General features: G+C 37.9%; 5 protein-coding genes across 7 annotated transcripts; 3 read left to right on the top strand and 2 right to left on the bottom strand.

The window, feature by feature from the left end:
• Positions 1–1336: 1336 nt before the first annotated feature.
• LOC126797477 (agamous-like MADS-box protein AGL29) lies at positions 1337–2740 on the bottom strand. The gene is made up of 4 exons (XM_050524100.1): positions 2240–2740; positions 1820–2003; positions 1653–1737; positions 1337–1394 (listed from the first exon to the last, which is right to left on the bottom strand). Exons 1-4 carry the CDS (start codon positions 2738–2740, stop codon positions 1337–1339), a joined length of 828 nt encoding a protein of 275 aa, XP_050380057.1.
• A 1057-nt stretch (positions 2741–3797) lies between these two features.
• On the bottom strand, positions 3798–6405 carry LOC126798089 (transcription and mRNA export factor ENY2). The gene is made up of 5 exons (XM_050524924.1): positions 6373–6405; positions 6075–6162; positions 5891–5985; positions 4910–4986; positions 3798–4200 (listed from the first exon to the last, which is right to left on the bottom strand). Coding segments are annotated over exons 1-5 (336 nt in total). The 5' UTR covers positions 6375–6405; the 3' UTR covers positions 3798–4126.
• Positions 6406–6615: 210 nt separating this feature from the next.
• On the top strand, positions 6616–9449 carry LOC126798087 (plastoglobule-localized metallopeptidase 48, chloroplastic). Of its 2 annotated transcripts, XM_050524920.1 has the most exons (9): positions 6616–6898; positions 7013–7070; positions 7185–7252; positions 7621–7800; positions 8021–8117; positions 8408–8517; positions 8612–8745; positions 8835–9008; positions 9122–9449. In XM_050524920.1, the coding sequence occupies exons 1-8, from the start codon at positions 6686–6688 to the stop codon at positions 8986–8988; spliced, it is 1014 nt and encodes a 337-aa protein (XP_050380877.1). In that variant the 5' UTR covers positions 6616–6685; the 3' UTR covers positions 8989–9008; positions 9122–9449. The 2 variants fall into 2 exon arrangements, with proteins under 2 accessions (XP_050380877.1, XP_050380876.1); XM_050524919.1 differs by having other exon boundaries at positions 8835–9449.
• A 3042-nt stretch (positions 9450–12491) lies between these two features.
• On the top strand, positions 12492–16432 carry LOC126797805 (sulfite oxidase). 2 transcript variants are annotated; one of them, XM_050524533.1, is made up of 12 exons: positions 12492–12659; positions 12769–12884; positions 12967–13029; positions 13116–13152; positions 13244–13325; positions 13547–13665; positions 13807–13902; positions 14149–14259; positions 14358–14459; positions 14549–14596; positions 15084–15299; positions 16106–16432. In XM_050524533.1, the coding sequence occupies exons 1-12, from the start codon at positions 12585–12587 to the stop codon at positions 16220–16222; spliced, it is 1182 nt and encodes a 393-aa protein (XP_050380490.1). In that variant the 5' UTR covers positions 12492–12584; the 3' UTR covers positions 16223–16432. The 2 variants fall into 2 exon arrangements, with proteins under 2 accessions (XP_050380490.1, XP_050380491.1); XM_050524534.1 differs by lacking the exons at positions 12492–12659; positions 12769–12884; positions 12967–13029 and having other exon boundaries at positions 13537–13665.
• Positions 16433–19660: 3228 nt separating this feature from the next.
• LOC126801283 (cytochrome P450 94B3) lies at positions 19661–21283 on the top strand. Its single transcript, XM_050528789.1, has one exon. It carries the CDS (start codon positions 19705–19707, stop codon positions 21235–21237), a length of 1533 nt encoding a protein of 510 aa, XP_050384746.1. The 5' UTR covers positions 19661–19704; the 3' UTR covers positions 21238–21283.
• Positions 21284–21419: the final 136 nt, after the last annotated feature.

Below are 21419 nucleotides of genomic sequence, written 5' to 3'. Positions count from 1 at the left end.
TCCCGCGTTTCTGTATTTACCTCTTGTGCCACTGCGAGTACGACTTACTCTATACGAGTGGTGAGTCGTGACTAGTAAATGTGGGAACCGAAATTTAGGTTTGGAAAGTTTCAAATGAAGGAGATTTCAGGAGAGGATGTCACGAATGTGAACACTTTATATGGATCTAGATTTCACGTGAAATGTAAGTTGGGAGGAATAATGCTCATGTGATTCCGGTGTTTGTGATTGGGAGTTTCACAATTCGATAGCGACTTCATTCCCGTGTCATTACCTGACGATTTTCATTTGAGTCGTAATTTTTCTTTAAATAAAGCCGGTATCTTGATTCTTTTATACCTGTCAATCCATTTTTTAGTCTCGATTATGTTTACATTCATTTAACATCTCAACTTCATATAACAAATATTGACTCCATAAGTGAGGTTGACGAAGGGAGTAGATCGAATTTCTCTCCACTTTCATCTCATTGATATTGAGATTGTAAATATAGAAAATAAGTCGTTAACAACTCTCTGAGATTTATTTAGGTGGCAAGTGATAAGATTTGACATACTATCAGCACTATTTTCTATCTCTTGTTGCACCATTGATTTTTAACACTTCATTTTTGTGTTGACACCTCTCGATTAACCATATAGTTATTGAACTCGATACAATTGAGTATATATAAATTAACAGGGTAAAACACTGAGCATTTGTATACGTCATCCGTAGTTCTTGTTGTAGCGCGCAGCTTAAGTATAAGGCAATTTGCAGCAATTAAATTTGCTGGCTTATAACTCTGTTTTTAAGCTAGCTAATTAGCTAAGGTGTCTGTATGCATAATTAGTCTCTCATTTGGAAGGAGTATATGTACGATATCCATTAGACTTGTCGTTAGAACAATATTATTAACCCAAAGTTCCAAACCAATGAATTTATCAATAACTTGGAATATTATATATGAAATATCAAATAATGACAACAAGAGAGTGAAGAGACTCCCCTGTTATGTCTGGTGAGCTGCAGACCAAACCTTGTTTAAATAGTATCAACTTGTAATCCAGCTTAATTAACTAAGTGTCATTTATAATGTATATAGATATAGAACATAGTTGGTGCGACTGGTTGCAATGTTATGTGTATGAGTTGTGAAATCACATCAAATGGAATTGGGAATATGCCTAATGCCAGAGAGCCCAAAGATCATATATTTATTAAAAGATTAAGCTAGCTAGCCCAAAGTTTAATCCACCTAATAAACTATATATAAGTTAGCTCTCTCAAACCTCAATAGAGAGCGAGACAAACAGGTACAGACATACAGTTGATCATCCAGAAGGAGGTTTATAAGTTAAAAGGTCATATCGAGGGCATAAACCTCAATGTGCTGCTTCATCATATTGCATAAACTAAATTTGCGCAACCATAGCACATTAAAAAAAAAAAAACAAAGCTACAAAGATAACAAACGAGAGATTAATGTTCCTCATCACCTTCGTTTGAGGTTATGTCAACTAACTGATGACTAGCCTTTGAGATGCATGAGTTGGTTGGCATTATCAAATAAATAACTCGCGGGCATTGGATACACAGTCTGTAGTGGCATATGTTGATTACATAACGTCAAGTTCTCATCGATGCTTTCATATTGCAGACGATTTTCACACCTCACAGATGTAATTGGGTCATCGTAATTGGGCACATTTGATGTTGATGGAGCACTCAAAATGTTGTAGTTTCGCCATGGAATGCCTGCATATGTTGCATGTTGTTGGTTAGATAACAAGTTTATGACTGAAAACTAATGCATATTTTATCAGTAGGCACGTCTTACCGTTTTTGTTCATCACGGTCGAACTGTTATTGTAATTATGATGATAATTGTTATGGAACAAGGCTTGGAGATTAGTGTGCTCTTCAGTGAAAGCCCTATCACTTATGTACATCATCGAACCATTAGGGTATTGGTTCAATGCAAACATGTGAGAATAATTTGCGTTGTTGTTCGGGAACAAGGCCTGCAAATCATGAACATATATACAAACAAAACCACTTAGTAAAGAAATGTTAAAATAGTTCAATCAAATATGTTTTTTTTTTTTGGTAATGGTTCAATCAAATATGTTTTTTTTACATGATTTCAATCAAATATGTTGATCGTGCGAATTTATATTATATGATGTATTTCAGAATGTCGTGAAGCAATAAACCAGATTAACAATTTAAGGATTGAGAAAGAGAGAAGATAAATCACCGTTTGTGGGAGTATAGAGCTAGCCTCATCAATAGTATATTGCTTATCAAAATGTTGATGCACGTCTTCGATTTTGTGCTCCAGGTTTTTTAAGAGATCAAGCAATTGGTCTAATGATAAGTCATTTAGCCTGTCATCCCATGAAGGAAACCGAGCTTCATTGTTCTTTTGACGCAATTTGGCAGTCTCTTTCTTTACTTGCATGATTTGTTTGCCGAAATAATCAGCCAAGGTTTCAACTTTCCTTACCTTGGCTGATTTTGAGACAAATCTATCAATAATTTCCTTGACCTCCTCAGGCTTTCCGGGGTAAGTCTCCGGCCTAGCTAGTTGACCGTTAGGTTTCTTCTCATAGATAATAACAGAACACTTGACATCACAAAGCTCACTCAATTCAAAGGTTTTCTTCAACAATCCCTTCTTCCTCTTTCGAAAAGTATTATTGCGAGACTTCTCGTTCTTTATTAGTTGCAAAGGCAACTTTGTATTATTTCGACCCATAATCTAATTAAGAAACATACAAGATGTGTAAGTGGCAAAACTACTTGATCCAACCTAGGCAAATTTATATTCTTGAAGTGAAAGTAATGTAGTATATATGATAGATTAATCATAGGGACAACATGCATGGTCCTCAAGAAACAAACCAACTTGTTAACCAGTGCATATATAGTTCAATCACATTGATTAGTGCAAGAGAATAGATTATCGGGATCGGATGGCATGCTGTGATGATCAATGCTTAAAAAGTCTTGCCAAAGATATCTACTTATTTGAAATTTTGGACGCAGTTAGGGATCCAGAGACGCATGGAGAGCGAGAGAGATCAGCTATACAAACATATGGAAATAAAAAGGTAAGAACGAAGATGGTATGTGGAAGATCGAACTAACCTTAAGAGTTCTAATGGTTTCTCATCTCACTGTGTAGAACAGAATGAATGTACGTATGTAGAATGGGAACCTCACCTTTAACCCTAGCCAATTTATATGGGAGAGATTAAGTTACTTGTAAGGAAAGAGCCACTTATTATGGCTCAATCGTTCCCTTTTATATTTTAATTACTGGCTAAATTATAATCAATATTATTAGCTAAATAATTTACTTAATGACCACACGAAGAATTAGCGTTTCCTTAACTTAATTATAAAGAAATATTCTTCATCTTATCATGGACGTGATTTACTGCATGGTTTGGGAGAGTCAATTTCTGCAAACTTAGATGGATTTTCTCCCATAAGAAATTCTTTTTGAGTACTTGATTTACGATGGATAAGGAATAAATCAATTAATACAATGAGAGCTTTCCTAGGCAATTCATAATCAGACGCGGTCAGTGCGTCGATCACGAGAGCCTCTCACACGGCGTCGATCTCTTTAATCACAATCCTTCTTCCACCGGAAAGAACTCTAGTCTCCTCTGTATCTCCCAGACCTTAGTTTCTACAGGTTCAAAGTTTTATACTTACAGTATTACTATGAGGTCTGCTGTACTTTGAACAATGTACACTGGTTTATGCTAAAAGTATAAACAAATTGGAAAAAGAAGAAGAAGAAGAAGAAGAAGAAAAAACATGTTTAAGTGTTTTATATGAATATCAATGATCACCATGGAAAGGAACAACACGTCAGTAGATCAGTTAAAAACTAGCAAATGTAATATTGCAAACCATAATGTGATATTAGGTAGGTTGCTTTCTGTAGTACTGATACAATTCGGAAGCCTAAAGTTTACTTCCCAGTAAAAACAGTTACCTCCAAGGAATTGAGCATATGTTGGCACTTTTGCAATTCTGAAGTCTGAACTAGTTTTCCAATGAGTTTGATTCCCAAAAGCTTCATCATGTTCTTAAAATTTCACAATTACAAGACCATGGATGGTACTTTTTAAAGAGCTGCTGACATCAGAAATGTACGAATCCTTTGCAAAAGCTCCGCCTTTATGGAATCAGGAATTGAAGCTGCATCAGTACAACACAATAGTTAACACATTGCAAACGGAAAGAACTAATGTCTACAGAGGCATTCAAATCCATCTGTCCAGAAATTGCTTGTCTGTCGATATCAAGTAGGTATTTCATTTCATATGTGACATTAGCCATCTGAAGCTTACTCACACCGGTACTATTCATTTACCACGGGATAGTTCTAGTTTTAGTGATTCCAAAAAATATTTCACCCTGGAAAGTCAATACATTGGGAGATGAAACCCAATTTAAGTGAATCTGTCAGCTCTAGACCACTTAGTGTTTGTTCACCTAGTGATCAGCTCAAAGTAGTGCAGCCACAATATAACCACAATTCCAAAAGCTATATTCCTCTGGTTAAGACAGAAACCAAAGTACGTTCTGACTGCCCAATCTGCTGGTGACTCACACGCCTACTGAACATCAATTACAAATCCAACAGAAATACCTCTCGCACTAACTTCTAACCTCCATGCTTTTGCTCACATATTTATACCGATATTTACAAGTCTAAACTAATTTTGTACTATGTTTGAGAAACACATTATGCCATAAACAGCATATTTGAGAGAAGATGTATATGTTTTCCTAGCTGATATTGATTTGCAATCCACATACACGTGTAGCAGATCTGAATAACTTCTACTCGCAGACCATTAAAAAAGAAAGTTGAGAGGGAAAAAGAATTAAAACAAAGGCTTACCTCTGCCCTTCGGGGTGATTACATGTACAAGGTCATCCACAGTAACATTGTTCCTCCCCTTTTTCTTTATAAATGACCTACACATGGATAAAAAGATGCCCAAAGACTAGCTACGATGAAAGAAGATAAACATTGTAGACTGCAAGAGAATTTTAGGTTCAACATACAGAAACAAAGTATCACTATTTGCTTGTATTTATCAAATTACTTAAAGGAAAAAGTTAAAGAGCTGGACTAACAAACTATGTAGGAATTTTTGATGTCAAATATTGTTCATTATTAGCAAATTAAAATGAATAAGATTAACTGCATAAATGGTTGACCAACAGGTTATCTATTAGCGCATGGCTCAAACACTGTCCTGGCCTCCAATAGCATGCATACAGACTAAAACACTTATGGCGCCATATACAACTAGATATACTCATGCATCAATATTTTTTGCAAGCTATTTTTGCTGGGTTGGGGCAGTTGCTCGAGCATCCAAAATGCTCTGGACACAGTCGATCAGTAAATTAAAGTAGTGACATATTAGTATGTCTGCCATTTGCACATATGAACAAATTATTATATCCTTCTCATAAGTAGATACTTTTTTCCCAACAATGCCCTGTTTATATTGTTATCCTGCATTTGTTCAAAACTGGGATAATAAAGGAGTGTATGAATGCTTTAGGAGTGTTTATGACTAGCCAAGATGAGTCTACCTGGGGAGAGATGCTAGGTCTACAAAGCAAGATATAGAAAGCCACCCCTTGAATGGAACCTATGTATCACAATATATATCACATGCCATTTGCACATATAACAACACGATCCTAATTGATATCTACCCAAGTCAGCCTTCACCAATTATAACAAAAATCCATAACATTCTCGGCGATTATAATCTTAATACATGATATGGAGTTTACGAATTAAGCCATAAAGCAAGAAACTTTGTAATAATAGTCAATTCAGAGAAAGAAAGAAAAAGATTACCTGCAGAGAGCTTTCATTTCATCCTTCCACCCACACTCAATCAGCCTCTCCCTCAAAAGCTCTATTAACCGCTCCTTTTCACCGCTCTCAATCATCTGAATCATCCAAGCAGTAATTTCAGCAACGCAACAAAGTAAATAATTCTCTAAGATATTAAAATTCCACAAATTTCTCAAATACAAACCTCGATACTGATGAGCTCCTGAAAACTGGGCTCCTTCTCTTGACTCTCCTCCACATCCGGCGTCGTCTGACGGTTCACCGATTTCCTCCTTTTGTAAATTTCAACAAAAACAAGACGAATTCCATTAGAACTCGAAAATCTTCACAGAATTTATAGGGAAAGCAAAAATTCACTGTCGTAAAAAGTTAAACCGAGCCATGTATAGAGCTGGCTGTTGCAAATTTATATGCAGAGAATTGATATTCACAACAGTAAAAGTTAAACTGAGAAAGCTGAGCTCCGGTCAGGGAACACTAACATGGTTCAATCTACCGGGGACCGAGAAATCCGCTGCGGTTTGGTCGCAGAGACAGAGATTGAAACTATGTATAGTAAGGAGGAGCGACGCCGTTTTGATTGTTGAGCTTGGGCCTCCTCATTAGGACTAATATTGTTTGGGCCGGGTCGGGCGGTCAAAGGAAAGCGAAATGGCGCCAAATGTGTACCATAAGAACGGCTGTGGACACAAACGTACAAACGCTAAACGGCTTAAGAACACAAACCACGTTTTTAAGTTTTTAATTTTGCTCTTCCTCTCTGTACTGTTCACTCCGTCGTCTCCAGATTCTTCCATGGCTTCCGTTCTCCCATCTTCTCTCTCATTCAGTTCACCGAGCAGCTTCACCTCCACAGCTTCCGATCATTTCAGGTTTGGCTATCCGGCCACTCAATTCGGCACCGTCGGTAAATCCCGGCGGGTTAGGTTCGCCGTGAGCGCCAGAGCCTCCTCCTTTGTCTTCCGCAACCTCGACGCCGACGACTTCCGCCACCCGCTCGATAAACAGGTGCGGTCGATTTTCTTTACTTTGTGAGTTCAGGTTGTTGTGGCTGATTAGCTTTGAGTAGGATTAAGGTGATTAGGTTTAGTGTGAATTAGCTTTGGTGTGGTTATTATGCAGAACACGTTGATTTTGAGAGCGATTCCGGGACTAAATGAAGTTGGGAAGGTTCTACTTGGTATGAGGACTCTATTTTGTGATGAATTAAACTTGTACAAGCTTAATTGTCATAGACTCTTTTATTTATTTATTTATTTATTTTTAGTTAATGTGATTTAGCTTAGTATTGCAGGATCGGTAACGGAGCAAGTTATGCTGCTTGAGAATATCGGAACATCCCTTCTTGTTTCGGAGAATCAGGTTAGTTGATTACTCAATTCCACAGGTTCGGATCATAGTAGAGCACAACATAATCGAAAAACCATATCTATATTGTATGATTCCTATATGAGTATTGCATATAATTAACGAGACTTGCGAGTATAAAGCTTGTTTCTTGATTGTGCGGTTGTTGTTGTTGTTGTTGTTGTTTATTAGATCAAATTGATGAGTCTCGTTTTCAATTTTTCGTCGTCAAATCTAAGCTTTATGTTAACATTTTATATTTCCATTATCCAAGTTCTGATAGCATCAGTATCATCTGTGTTATTGTTACTTAGGTGGTAAACACCTGTTCTCAGCTATACTATCTGCTAATGTAACTCTTTAAATTTTTTTTGTTTGAACAGCTTTCTGATCTGCATAAATTGATGGTTGAAGCCGCGGACATACTCAACATTGATGCTCCTGATCTATATGTTCGTCAAAGTCCTGTACCAAATGCATACACTTTGGCTGTAAGTGGTAAAAAGCCATTTGTTGTGATCCATACTAGCCTAGTGGAGCTTTTGACACGAGAAGAGTTGCAGGTTGGTAATCTCTTCGAACTTATGGTTTACTTCATCCTGAATTATTATCCATCTTGTGTAACTTTCCAACCAAGAATTTTTGGTGATCATTTTTTTTTCTTTTAAGAATTTAACTTTAAAATGTAACTTCGTTCGTAATATATTGTGAAACTGATGCTGTTAGGTTCTGAAGCAATGTTAATTTTCAAATGACTAACTTCCTTTGTTTTCTTCAAACTAGGCTGTTTTGGCTCATGAGTTGGGTCATTTGAAATGCAACCATGGTGTGTGGCTTACATTTGCGAATATCCTTACCCTTGGAGCTTATACCATACCTGGTAAGTGTCTGATACTTGTAAGCTAATCTGAAGTAATATGGCTACTTCACTTCTATGTAATTTAAGTGTTTAGCCCATGGCATGTTAGACACATAGTCATAGATGACCTACAGTTGTTTGTGTTGCCCAACGGTCTTGTTGACGATATTTAGTCTAATGAATAATGATGCACTTGTTAGTTTGCCTTTTACTTGGAATGCACTGATGGAGAGTTACTTAAAATGGTCATTTTCATAGGTCTTTGCAATCAATGGTCAGACTGTAAGTTTGAATGCATGTGTTATTCATAGGGCTTGGTGGCATGATTGCTCAGAGTTTAGAAGAGCAGTTATTTCGTTGGCTTCGAGCAGCAGAGCTAACTTGTGATCGTGCAGCCCTTCTTGTTGCGCAAGACCCAAAGGTATGCAACCTCCAGATGCTATAGTTTCCCTATACTTGCTATTTTACATCGGTTAGCTTGATTGTCTGATACCCATTTGATGTGCCCACAAGAGGTGGTCGTCTCTGTGTTGATGAAACTAGCTGGTGGATGCCCGTCCATGGCTGATCAACTGAATGTGGATGCATTTTTGGAACAAGCTCGCGCTTATGATAAAGCTTCTTCAAGCCCTGTAGGGTGGTATATAAGGTAAGAAGCAAAACCAAACAGGTATCACAAAGCTTCTTAAAGGTTTGTAATGTGTATTAGGATTCATTTGTTTAGCTCATGCCATGCAGAAATGCACAAACGAGGCAACTTTCACATCCTTTGCCAGTGCTACGAGCTCGTGAAATTGATGAATGGTCAAGAAGCCAAGAATATGGAAATCTGCTTAAACGAGCAACAAGGATAGCTGCTGGATCAAAAATTTTAACAACCCCTGGAAGATAGGGCCAAGGCAATGTGAAACGGTACCTACTTGGTCTAATTACTAGAATGTGAAAAATCATTTTGCCCTTCCATTGGTGGTCTCATAGATACAATAATCATCGAGTAAAGCTCCTTTTATGTTTCATTTATATAGCCTCATTGCCCTCACATAGCAACAGCGAACTGGGAGCTTTGGGAATAAAGAGGATTTGCTTAGCATTGTTGTGCACAAAATCTTACTGTAATTAAAGTCTGCAGATTGCGCAATGAGATGGAGTCATAAGTTGTAAGTTGAGTACTTTTGGGCCTTTGGCTAGTCAATCTTTTGCAGTTCAAGAGATGTAGTTTGTATAAGTGATAGAAATGCTCCTCTTACAGTGATTATAGAATTAGGTTGTTTATAATACTTTGGTACTTTCATGGTGAACTCATTATGTATAGTATATCCCTTTGTTGTATAGTGTATACACATTCATACTCTCCTCTCTTCTTCTTTTTTGTTGAGAATGCATACTATCTTTTGGATTTGCCTCCAAATGGAATTGATATGGGGATACCTCCGGTATTAGAGTCGTCTTACTCGTGCATACTGTGACTGGTATATATGACAAGTAAATCGGATATAAATAAAAGTTATTATATTACACATATTGGTAACGGAAAATTTCACAATAGAATAGATTAATAGTTAATCTTTTTAGGAAAGAACACAAACATCTTGCCATAAAAACATATATTGAAAAAAAAAAAGAGGAAAAAACTTGGCAGACCAAGGCATGGTCAACTCTAGCTTACCACAACCATTCATGTGATGACACATATCTATTTTTCAGTTCGGGGTCTTTTATTGCTGTTAAACAAGATAACATAGAGGCAGGTTTAAGTTAACCCAAACACTACCTCCAATTCTAGTATCCAGCCGGCATTCTTCGATTTGTCTTCTCAACAAATCGAAAAATGCATCTACATTCGGCCATCTCTTTAACTTTTTAGACTTCCATCCATTTACTCAAGGCCGTCACCATGGCATTGTTGTCGACACGAGCTTTTTGGTTTGTTCAGGTCCCAACTTCTATCTCAACTCAACTCTTGAAAATAAAATTCAATTACGTAGATAACCGGAACTGGATTTTATTGGGTTAGAGTTGAAATTGCTTGTACATATCTCAATTCAACCCTAATTGAAATTTTATATTTTGTATTTTTTTTATCAAACAACCCTTTTAATTGGTTGATGAAGACTATACTAGAGACGCTAGAGATCGACTCAAAGAGGGTTAGCAATTTGTACCTTTCACAAGCAACATAGCAATTTTCAAGTTATATTGAACTAATAAAAGGACTTATGGAAACAATAACGTAAAATGAAGGGGGAGAGTCGATTAAACTGTTAAAGTGTTTGGGGTTAAAGACTATGTTATTTCTTTCAAACAACATTGAAAATCTTTTAAATTTAAAAGGACGCGTGTCATCACATGAGTAGCTGTGGTTAGTTCGAACTGACAATGCCTGGTATGTCAACTTTTATCCAAAAACAAAAGTATAAAGTAGGTATGTAAGAGACTTATCCTTATAAATAAACTTTTCACAACATCCACCAACAAAATCTACTCTTAAGATTGTAGGAAAATTTAGTTGATGATGCTCCACTTGTCACCAAAGTTTTGTCTCCTACAAAACTACACAAATATAAGAATATAGGATATTAGTAAAAAATAATAATCGTCATATAATAGAATAAAATAACAAAAAATTACTCAAATAATATTGTATTTTGAAATTGAACAAAAATTCCAATACAAACCTTAACTTAGATCTAAGTACTCTCACGTATCAACAATAATTAATAAGCAAATCAACCCATAAAAAAATCACGAGAATTATAAAGTTTCAATACTTAACAAAAATCCTTAGTTCAACAAAACTAAATACGAATGTCATATGAAAACAAAAATACATGATTACGAAAACTAACCAACAATATGACCCAAGACTGAAAAACAACCTCAAACAAGTCTTGATCTTTATCATCCACTCATTTTCCGATATCTACCCTGGCCTTCTCATCCACGGCTTCTTTCGCCGGCTTAGCCTCCTATTCCGCCGTTGCCTCCACTTAGGCTGCCTCTGCATCCCTTTGCTCAGCCACTGCGCTTTCATCCTGTTTTTTGCTGTACATGTCTCACTCCGATGGTTGAACACGACCACTTGAAGAGGGCCTTTGTATTCCACATTGATGCGAAGAGTCGACCCGTCATCAGCTGCCTATTCCAGCTTGCCCTTCCCACCAAAACCTTGTAGAATTTTGGTAGTCACTATGCCTACTGTTTCCTGGCTCATCTCATACAACCTGGGGAACCGTTTGGCAAATTTGGCGAGAGCTTGTTTGATAGCTTTGCTAACTCCATTTCTTTAAACTCTTTTCCTTTTTGATTCTCAAACCTCTTCTAAATTGTAGTTACTCGCATTTCGAAACCATCGCATTAGTACCTTAAGTCTCACTCGCCAAAATTTAGTTGTCTAAGTGACCTAGCTTGACCTCGACCTCATCTTCCGAGCCATAACCTATTGAGTAACCTAGTTCGCTATAAACAAGATAGATTCTTTGATCTTACAATCTCTTGTTTTATGGCATTTACATTGAAGTTAAACTCGATCACATTCTTTATGTTTTATGTCAAATTCCTTAATTCGTAACTAAAATTTGTTCTAAAACAATCGCCTTCCAAGTTCTCCTCCACCCAAAGATATGCTTTTCACTCGAAATATGGCATATTCCAGGACCTCTAGTCCTAAATTCGTGTAAGGTGTCTATTGGAATAATAGTTATATATGGGGGAGATAAAACTTTTTTTTTTAAGTTCAATTCTATGTGACGTTTTTATTTGTCATTTTTGAATATAAAATAAAATTACAAGGAGTCGCCTCTAATGCGACAAATAGAAAAATAATCAAGAACAAGAGGTATGCTAGCTTGGGGGAATCCCCATCCGCAGTCTCGACTGCGGAGAGAACGACCTAACTAAGGAAGTAAGCGCATCCACGAGGAAATTCGCCTCTATGTTGGAGACTTGGTTGATGAAACCGATCGACTCTTTAACATCCCTAATTATGGATTTCAGCTGAAAAAACCGAAATGTGACCTTTTTAAGGTTCATTTTTATTTGCCTATGTTTCTGCACTTGCATGCTTGTCCAACTTTAGGCTAAAATCAACGTACCAAACATATGGCCTCCATTGGTTCCCATCCTTCCGGTTTTGCCTTGGAACTACCCTCTCCCTTCTTATCACCGCCGTGCTTGGTAGTTGCCTAGTTGGTACCATTGCCAAATCTTCCATCAATTCCAATCCCAGGGCGGATTATTAGAAGAGTACAAACCGGAGAAAACGACATGCCGTCCAGTGTCGATTATTAGCCTATTAGGAGGGCAGGGTTTCAAGGACGGGTCCTCGCCATTTAAAATGAATTCGGGTTTTGGACTATTTGAGACCCAATTCGGACCTATATAACGTCACCAAGTCCTCAAGTTGCTCTCTCTTACTGCTCAATCACCACTCTTATCTCTCTCTGGGAATCAAAAATCGGCAATCGGAGAATCTCGTCGGAAAATTCAAACATGCCCGGCGTCAGAGGTCCTTCAGATTACTCGCGGGAGCCGCCTCGACATCCGAGCCTCAAAATCAATGCCAAGGCTAGTCTCCTCTCTCTCTCTCTCTCTCTCTCTCATCCTTCTTCTTCTTCTTCCTTGATCATTTCACCCTTCGTTGATTCTCAAAACTCAATCGTTGAATCGATCACAGGAGCCTTTCAACGCTGAGCCGCCGCGCTCGGCTCTCGGAGCCGCTTACGTCACTCCGGTGGATTTGTTCTACAAGAGAAACCACGGTCCTATTCCAGTAGTCGATGACATCCACAGGTCTCTCTACAATCCCTAAAAACATAATCAAAATTCAGAAGCTTTCATTTTCAGTATTAATAAATCGTTATGTGAATTCCAGCTACTCTGTTTCGATTACCGGATTGATCGAAAATCCGAAGCAGCTGTTTCTCAAGGATATCAAGTGAGTTTGTGTGCAATTGTTGATGTGATTTTTGTATATAACTATGTGCTTAGTGTAAAATGAATTGAGCCTTTGTGCGATCACAGGGCGCTCCCCAAGTATAATGTCACTGCCACATTGCAGGTACCTTAGTGTGTTATATGCATTTGGTTTTGTTGATGTTTAGTGTGTTATACGATTTGTGATGGGATTTGATTTGGTGTGGATATATCAGTGTGCAGGTAATAGAAGGACAGCTATGAGCCAAACTAGGACTGTCAAGGGAGTAGGGTGGGATGTTTCTGCTATAGGAAATGGTTTGTTGCTCTTTCATTGTTTCATCTTTGGGATTTTTACTGTTTGTTTTCTCGCTTAAGTTCTAGCATTCAGCATTGATGTCTTGTTCGAATGTACTGCTGGTCTTTGATTTCCCAACTTATATGTGCACAAATATGAAATATCTGTCTTTTTAGTCGTCAGAGTAGTTTTTGCTAGTATGAATGTTAACTGTCATAATTTTTTTTTGAGCTCATTACAGCTGTATGGGGTGGTGCGAAATTGGCTGATGTACTTGAACTTGTGGGAGTACGAAAATTTACGGGCGTAACTAAATATGGCGGAAAACATGTTGAGTTTGTCAGCGTTGATAGGTGTAAGGTACAAGCTTTGATACTTAATCAGTTAATCCTTGGTGTGAAGTCATTTATTTGATTTTGAGTTGTTTTTAGTTGACAAATAGATTTTGCAGCAAAAAAATGTATTCTCTCTAATAGTTAGAGATATGATTACAACTTACAGGAGGAAAATGGAGGCCCGTACAAAGCATCAATTCCACTGGTTCAAGCCACTAGCCCAGAAGCAGATGTTTTGCTTGCTTATGAGATGAATGGAGAGGTTAGTTCAGCAAAGTAAATGTTCTTATTGTGAATCCTACAGTTATGTCATTTGTTCTGCTTTGCTTTTCAATCAGCTTTTTCTGGTTTGTTGCATGACGATTTGGTTGTATAGTAGGATTGGCTCGTAATTTCTACTTGATCTCATATTGATTTATGCATACTTGACTAAATCAATTTTCTTGCGCATAATATCCATGTACTGGTCTCTTACGGAATTCGTTTTATTTTCTCTTATCATGTGAAGACCCTAAACAGAGATCATGGGTATCCATTGCGTGTGGTTGTACCTGGTGTCATTGGTGCCCGTTCTGTTAAATGGCTTGATTCTATTAATGTTATTGCAGAAGAATGTCAGGTTGGAAATGGATTCTTCAGTCTATTATTCATTGAATATTTTTCTATCATATCACACATTTTTATCTTACAATTTGTACTAACCTAACAACACTGCAGGGCTTCTTTATGCAAAAAGACTATAAAATGTTTCCACCGTCGGTAAACTGGGATAACATTAATTGGTCCAGCAGGAGGCCACAAATGGATTTTCCGGTCCAGGTATGTAGAGCCAATCTTACCTTGTGAGGAATGGCCAAGAATCTTCTGTCTGTTCGATTTGGCTGACATAGGATGTTGCCGATTGACAGTGTGTAATTTGTTCTTTGGAGGATGTGAATGCGTTAAAGCCTGGAAAGGTTAGTTCTGTTTTCTGTGGCTTCCTTCTCTTTATGCTGTTGAGTATGTCTATTTTTTACATTACAAGATAGTGTGCACAAAGACCTTAATTTTCGCTATTTTTGCTCCCAGTGTGAATTCAATAAGTCTTCTTCAGCATGTATGGTAAAGGTCAAATATCTCAAGTGTTTTTACCTTCTCATATCATACGTATCTGATTGCTTGTATTGCAAAATAGCTGTTAGAAGTGCCTGTAAAATTGTGAAGGTTCAAAATACTCAGTTCTCCCCCTTTCTCTCTTAAAAAAAAAACTCAGTTTTTTCCTGTATTCTGTTTTATCATGCCACTATGGTAATCGGTTGGTTTCCTTCTCCAACTTAGGCATTATACTTTCTTTTCTTGCTCTTGTTTGAGACTATGTATGCTGCCTCAGTACCTGAAATGGTGGGACTGAAATTCTTCTGCAATGTCCTGCTGGTTTTAACCTTTAAAGTATGGGTTGTACAGGTGAAAGTTAGTGGGTATGCAGCATCAGGAGGTGGTCGTGGCGTTGAGAGAGTTGATGTGTCTGTTGATGGTGGCAATACCTGGGTTGAAGCATCTAGACATCAGAAAACTGGCATTCCATATATTGCCGAGGCCACATGCAGTGATAAATGGGCATGGGTACTTTTTGAGGCCATGGTTGATATCCATCAGAGCACCCAAATTGTTGCAAAAGCAGTATGTTACGTTGATTCTGATTACATATTATTTACAGTGATACAGTTTCCTCATTTTAGGAAGCTTACATGCACCAATTGATATCTAATCTTAGATGTCAATTTTTTGAATATCAGTCTACCATTTAAAATATCTGAAGTCCGGATTACATTGATTTATTATTATTATTTTTTTTTGTGAAAGGGGTTTGATTCAACTTTTATATTCAACTAGAATGTCACTAAACCGTCTCTGCAAACCATTATCATTTGATGGATTTGACCAGTGCTTAGACTCTTGGCTCAGAAGACTTATCACCACATGGCCCTTGTTTTAAACTAAAGCTTACCTAAAGTTTCTGGTGAATTTTTTTTTGTAATTTTGGGCTTATCCTTAGCTACTGGCGCATCTAATGACACATAGATGATCCTAATGCAGTCAATATAAGTGCTAGTTTAAAGAATTAGTACAACTACAGCAGCAGTGTTTATATGCATTTTTCCGTATCTTAATAATCTACCCTTTATATCCTAGTATATCATGCACCATTAGATGTTTGCTCTACAGTGTGCTTGAAATTTTTTATTGGTTTCCTTCTTGGGTAAGTTTATGTGCTTATGTCTACTTCCCAATCAGATATCATCAACAAACCAAAAGCTGACTTTCTTTTGCGGCCATATATACTGTTATGTCTTGTGATTAGTGTTTTTTATACACATTAATTGACATACTATCAGTTTTACCTGCACATAATGTGTATACATTGTTTTTTTTTCCTGAATTGCATATGCTCAAGTCTCATAGTCCTTGGCATCTTTGATGTGCAGGTGGATTCAGCAGCAAATGTACAACCTGAAAAAGTGGAGGACATTTGGAACTTGAGAGGGATACTGAACACCTCATGGCACAGAGTACAAGTTCGAGTTGGACACTCAAATTTGTAGACCAAAACAACACGAGAGACTAAGAAAAATGATGCGTAAAGTACCTGAAAGTTGTAATCTGTTTGGATAACATTGACCAGGTTCTCCTACATTTTCCATGTGTAAGATATAAAATGTTTATTGTTTGTTTGCTACCTATGTTAAGACTTCTGAGACGGTTGTTGAAGAGTATTTGGTCGAATATTTAGTTGGTAGTTGTGTTTAAGTCGTTGTATATTTATCTCGTGACTTGAAAATAGCATTTCCATGGCAGAAAAATCTTCCGCCATATCTGGTTTAGTTTAGTTCCCCTTCAAAAGTCCTCATTAGCTGGCATTAGGAGATCATTTGCCACCCGTTGGAGGATTCGAGCCGTTGTTGAGGAACTGTTGGGACATGTTCCGCAACTAGAGCTTTCTTTCTAATTTGGTTTCTCTCATGGTGGATTCCTTTTTTGTTTTCCTTTATCTTGAAATGAAAAAGACCAAGCGTTGCAAATTACTTTTAGACTTCAGTCTTGTAAGGTCTTATAAAAACCTCTTATTTTGGGGTAAGGAGAGATTATATATTGACACAGCGAGTGAAGTGTGAACAAAGCATGGAGTCAATTCAATAATTGATCAGGTATGATCACCAAGCAAGTTAGGATTTCTCCATCAATGATAAATTTGGCAAACATTAGTAATTTTTTTACATCCAATTGTAGTATGGTTTATCCGAGCCGCTCACTCTTCCATTGCTTTCGATTCGACATAGGCATGGATCTAGGGGTGGGCTAGGGTTTGCTGTAATCCACCTAATTTTTTTTGTGTGAAAAAATTGAGTATATATCAAGTATGGTTGTCCGGGAAAAATTAAGTCATTTGCTATGTTTTTTTTATTACACGAAGTACATATAATACTTTATTTCACTTAAATTTCAGTCTTTTATCTTGTTTCAACTTGCATACATTATCATTTTCATGTTTGAAATTATTTATTCTGCTATGAAGTCATTAAAAAGATTTTTAGGCTTCACCCAAACTTAAAATACCATGTTGTTAAATCGTGGACAACATTCTAGTGATTCTACCACCAAAGCCTGCCCCTCCCCGTTAAAAGAAAAAAAAGAAGCCTGTCCTCTCCTGTCTGCATTCCTCATCTTTCTTTCTAATCGTTTGTTTTTTCTCTTTGGCCTTACCCGTCGGCCGTAACCCTACTACTAAGTTAACACTGACTTGATATATTAGCACGTGATCGATATCTATAGGATTGATTAGTCTCAACTCTCAACCATTCACATCTCGTCCTGGACCAAAGTCACCAAACTGGAGAATATAATATCAACCACTCAGCAGGGTACATGTGTGGATGTGGGTCGATAGAATATTCCGGTGCAATCGATTTCACCATCACGTTTTGTCTGAAAGGCGGGAAGACTCCATAAGGACTAAGGAGTGTGAAAGTTATAATGTACTAATTAGGATATTCATCGATTTTTTGTTCGATTGATAGATGACACGTGGAGAGGTTGGCAATTTCTCATCAAATAGACGTGTTTGTTTCGCATAAAAACATTTACACATGTCTAAATCTTAATTTTTGGCTAGAGACACATGTCCAAATGGGGAGATAAGAGATGGATCTGGATGACTGGATGTGATATATGAGACTAGCTAGGTCGACACGCTCTCCATTATTATCGTCTGCATATATTCATAGCTTCTTGGCGGGATAAAGGTGTTGCAGCTTATTACAGCTTAACCAACCAGCCCCCATCGATCGTGATTCGTGAAGTTGTTGATAACTTGATGCTAAGACCCCAGCTGTTGGATTTCCTCCATCTCATTATAAGAGGTAGACATGCATTGTACTTTGGGGATTAATATTCTAGCTTGGACAGCAAGGTCTTTGAAATTTCCTGAATATATCGTATCTGCAAAACGTGCACCATATTCATCTCGCATATTTCATTCGCAAAATCACGTCGCAGATGTATTATCCAACCCGTACTCTGCTAGCTTTTTTTATGGTGGGATAAAATTCTTAACTTCATTGCTACTGAGAGCAGTGAAATCCGTTTGAGTCTCCTGGAGTTTAACGTTCGGTAATTCAATTTCCTTGTTTTTCTTCATATCTTGTGTCTCGTAGTATGGAGATTTTGACTTAATTTTTCGATTTGATTCGACATGATAGAAAAACTAGTCGTGATCTTATCAAATGTTCATTATAATACCTATTCGATCTTACCAAGCTTGCATTGATGACTTACTTTAAAACATTTCTAAACACGGCTTTTGATAGCATTACATGCAACGGCGGATGAGTAGGCTATATAGGCTGCAGCCCATATGAAAATTTTGTATAGATACAACTATATTTATGATTGTAATGAAAATGGCCTTGGTTAGTTGGAAATCTAACTTTTTGTTACTTTCTCTCCATCGTCAAAGTTCCGATTGTTCCTACGAGCATTCTTTGGGGTTTTATACATTTTTCCCATCTCTTTCCTCCTCTATTCTCCTTTATATCTTCTTTGGTTAAATTACATAATTTATAATTACCCTGCATGTTTTTTTCCCTTTCCCACTTTTCTTCACCTTCCTTCTTTAAATGTTTTATTAAACAATGAATATCAGCATTTTCTTCTATATGTAGAGAAAATACTTGAAATTGTTTCCTCTTATATTTCCACACTTTCATGAGTGTCGATAGGAAATTAGATTGGGTCAAAACCTCAAAAAAAAAAAAATCAATTCTAAGTTTTCTAACTAGTTTAGGGAATTCTAATCCTAGATCCGCAACTGATTACATCGATGCATATAACAAGGAAATAGATGTTTATGATGCTCATACCCGCTGACGCGCATGCATACCACACCTTTTTTTTTATTATCTTTAATTTTTGAAGACATAGTGCTTGACTTGGGTGGAGTGGACTTTTTAAACTTAATTAGTATGCAAATATGCGTCACATTTGTGGCCGATTAGCTCAGATGACCATCAACTGGAATGAATGAAATGCAGGAAGTAGGCACGCAATGCATTAAACATGAGTATATACCGGAGAGAGAGAAGGTTGGGCATCATGGATATATAAACTACCGACTGTCTGAATCGTAAGTGTGAAATTTAAATATGAACAGCTTTTAAATCGGAAATCAATAAACTATATATACACATAAAATTATTTTATTTCGTATGTTTAATTATATTCACTAAGAGATGATCAAATCGAAGAAAACAGAAATTCTAAGATATAATAATTCGTCCATGATTAATTTACATGCACCGACGACTTAGTGTGTACTTAGCTTTAATTTAAGTTGTTGTGATGCATATTATATACGTACGAAATAAAACAACAAAATAGAAAAATATCCAATTCACACTGTAAACTGTAGCAAATGAAATAGGGTAATTTAAGTCCTATAAGAAGGTAACGTATGCCTCAACTTGTTGAGAGCACATGCAGCCAACTTTCCAACACACCCTCTTCTCCCCGGTTTTCAGTTCATGTCAGGATGGAAGCAATCATGTTGCTCTTCACACATCCTCTATTCTTCGTCTTCCTCTCAATGATTCTCTATTTCCTGGTGCAAGTAAGTTCTGGTAAATTCCGGCCACAAATCTACGAGTTTTCCGGCCCTCCAAGCCATCCTCTCATTGGTTGCTTTGTCTCATTTTACCAAAACCGCTCCAGGCTACTGGACTGGTACACCGAACTCCTTGCGGACTCGGCCACCAGCACCATCGTAGTGAGCCGGCTTGGTGCACGACGGACCATAGTCACAGCCAACCCGGAAAACGTCGAGTATATCCTGAAAACCAACTTCAACAATTTCCCAAAAGGGAAACCCTTCACTGAAATACTTGGAGACTTTCTTGGATGTGGGATATTCAATGTGGACGGCGAGCTTTGGCGCACGCAGCGGAAATTAGCCAGTCACGAGTTCAGTACCAAATCTTTGCGTGAGCACTTCATGAATAGCTTGGAAGAAGAAGTTGAAAAGGGTTTATTGCCATTGATGGAGTCACTGGCAATGAAAGGAGAAGTTGTAGACTTGCAGGAGTTGCTGAGGAGATTCGCGTTCAATGTGATTTGCAAGGTGTTTTTGGGGGTTGAGAGGTGCTCTCTGGATCCCTCTTCGCCCCTTCCACCACTCACACGGGCTTTCGACACGGCGTCGCAGATCTCTGCAATGCGTGGGGCTGCGCCTGTGTTCATAATCTGGAAGATTAAGAGATGGCTTGGGATTGGTTCGGAGCAGAAGCTTAAAGTCGCGGTGAAAGAAGTACATGCCTATGTAATGGACATAATAGAGACGAGGAAGCAGAAACTTGATCACCATAAGAGTTCAGGGAGTATTCTGGATCAAGATCAAGATCTTCTAACTCGGTTGATTATGGCGGGACAGGAAGACGAGGTGACAAGGGACATGGTAATAAGCTTTATAATGGCGGGGAGGGACACAACTTCAGCAGCCATGACGTGGCTCTTCTGGTTGCTTTCCCGCCATCAAAATGTAGAGGAAGATTTGGTGAAAGAGATTGAAGACAATCAAACAACGATGGATTTTGAGTCATTCGATTTCAGATTGTTAAAGGCATGTCTTTTTGAGTCCATGAGGCTCTTTCCACCAGTGGCTTGGGACTCGAAACATGCCAAAGTCGATGACTTGTTGCCTGATGGAACTCATGTCCGGGTCGGAGATAGAGTGACCTATTTTCCCTACGGGATGGGAAGAATGGAGTCGCTGTGGGGAAAGGACCGGCTAGAATTCAAGCCGGACCGGTGGTTTCTCGAGCCGGACAAGGAGGCGAGATCAGAGCTGAAAAAGGTATGCCCATACAAGTTGCCAGTTTTTCAAGCAGGTCCAAGGGTTTGTCTTGGGAAGGAGATGGCTTTTGCTCAGATGAAGTATGTGCTGGCTTCCGTTCTCAAACGGTTCAAGATCAGACCGGTGGATTCCGACGAGCCGGTTTTCGTGCCCCGCCTGACGGCCCACATGGCCGGCGGGCTGAATGTCCTGGTCCGCAAGAGAGGCACTGACTGAGTCACTGGGATGGGAACTGGCATGGAAATTGATTAAACTAATTAGTAGGAGACTAGGAGAGAGTCAATGGTTCTGATTAGTTTAAGAGTTGTTGGACAGTGTAACATGCTATTATTTACATGCCTCATTTCTAGTAGCAAACAAGAATATGATTATGTACAGAATCCATATACATAATTTTG

The sequence above is a fragment of the Argentina anserina genome, chromosome 6, assembly GCF_933775445.1.
Source record: "Argentina anserina chromosome 6, drPotAnse1.1, whole genome shotgun sequence".
Classification (NCBI taxonomy): Eukaryota; Viridiplantae; Streptophyta; class Magnoliopsida; order Rosales; family Rosaceae; genus Argentina; species Argentina anserina.
This window is presented reverse-complemented; position numbering and strand designations above follow the sequence as displayed.

What these genes read in the sequence shown, in the direction of transcription:
- LOC126798089 (XM_050524924.1), bottom strand. An exon ending in GAAATGAAAGCTCTCTGCAG is followed by an intron (nt 4,987 to 5,890) that starts GTAATCTTTTTC and finishes ATCCATGTGTAG; the next exon opens with GTCATTTATAAAGAAAAAGG. An exon ending in AATCACCCCGAAGGGCAGAG is followed by an intron (nt 4,201 to 4,909) that starts GTAAGCCTTTGT and finishes GTACTGATGCAG; the next exon opens with CTTCAATTCCTGATTCCATA.
- LOC126797477 (XM_050524100.1), bottom strand. Translation starts at nt 2,740, where the DNA reads ATGGGTCGAAATAATACAAAGTTGCCTTTGCAACTAATAAAGAACGAG. An exon ending in GACCGTGATGAACAAAAACG is followed by an intron (nt 1,738 to 1,819) that starts GTAAGACGTGCC and finishes CAACATATGCAG; the next exon opens with GCATTCCATGGCGAAACTAC. An exon ending in GACCCAATTACATCTGTGAG is followed by an intron (nt 1,395 to 1,652) that starts GTGTGAAAATCG and finishes GCGCAAATTTAG; the next exon opens with TTTATGCAATATGATGAAGC.
- LOC126797805 (XM_050524533.1), top strand. Translation starts at nt 12,585, where the DNA reads ATGCCCGGCGTCAGAGGTCCTTCAGATTACTCGCGGGAGCCGCCTCGA. An exon ending in ATGTCACTGCCACATTGCAG is followed by an intron (nt 13,153 to 13,243) that starts GTACCTTAGTGT and finishes TGGATATATCAG; the next exon opens with TGTGCAGGTAATAGAAGGAC. An exon ending in TTATTGCAGAAGAATGTCAG is followed by an intron (nt 14,260 to 14,357) that starts GTTGGAAATGGA and finishes ACAACACTGCAG; the next exon opens with GGCTTCTTTATGCAAAAAGA.
- LOC126801283 (XM_050528789.1), top strand. Translation starts at nt 19,705, where the DNA reads ATGGAAGCAATCATGTTGCTCTTCACACATCCTCTATTCTTCGTCTTC.
- LOC126798087 (XM_050524920.1), top strand. Translation starts at nt 6,686, where the DNA reads ATGGCTTCCGTTCTCCCATCTTCTCTCTCATTCAGTTCACCGAGCAGC. An exon ending in TTCTTGTTTCGGAGAATCAG is followed by an intron (nt 7,253 to 7,620) that starts GTTAGTTGATTA and finishes TTGTTTGAACAG; the next exon opens with CTTTCTGATCTGCATAAATT. An exon ending in TGACACGAGAAGAGTTGCAG is followed by an intron (nt 7,801 to 8,020) that starts GTTGGTAATCTC and finishes TCTTCAAACTAG; the next exon opens with GCTGTTTTGGCTCATGAGTT.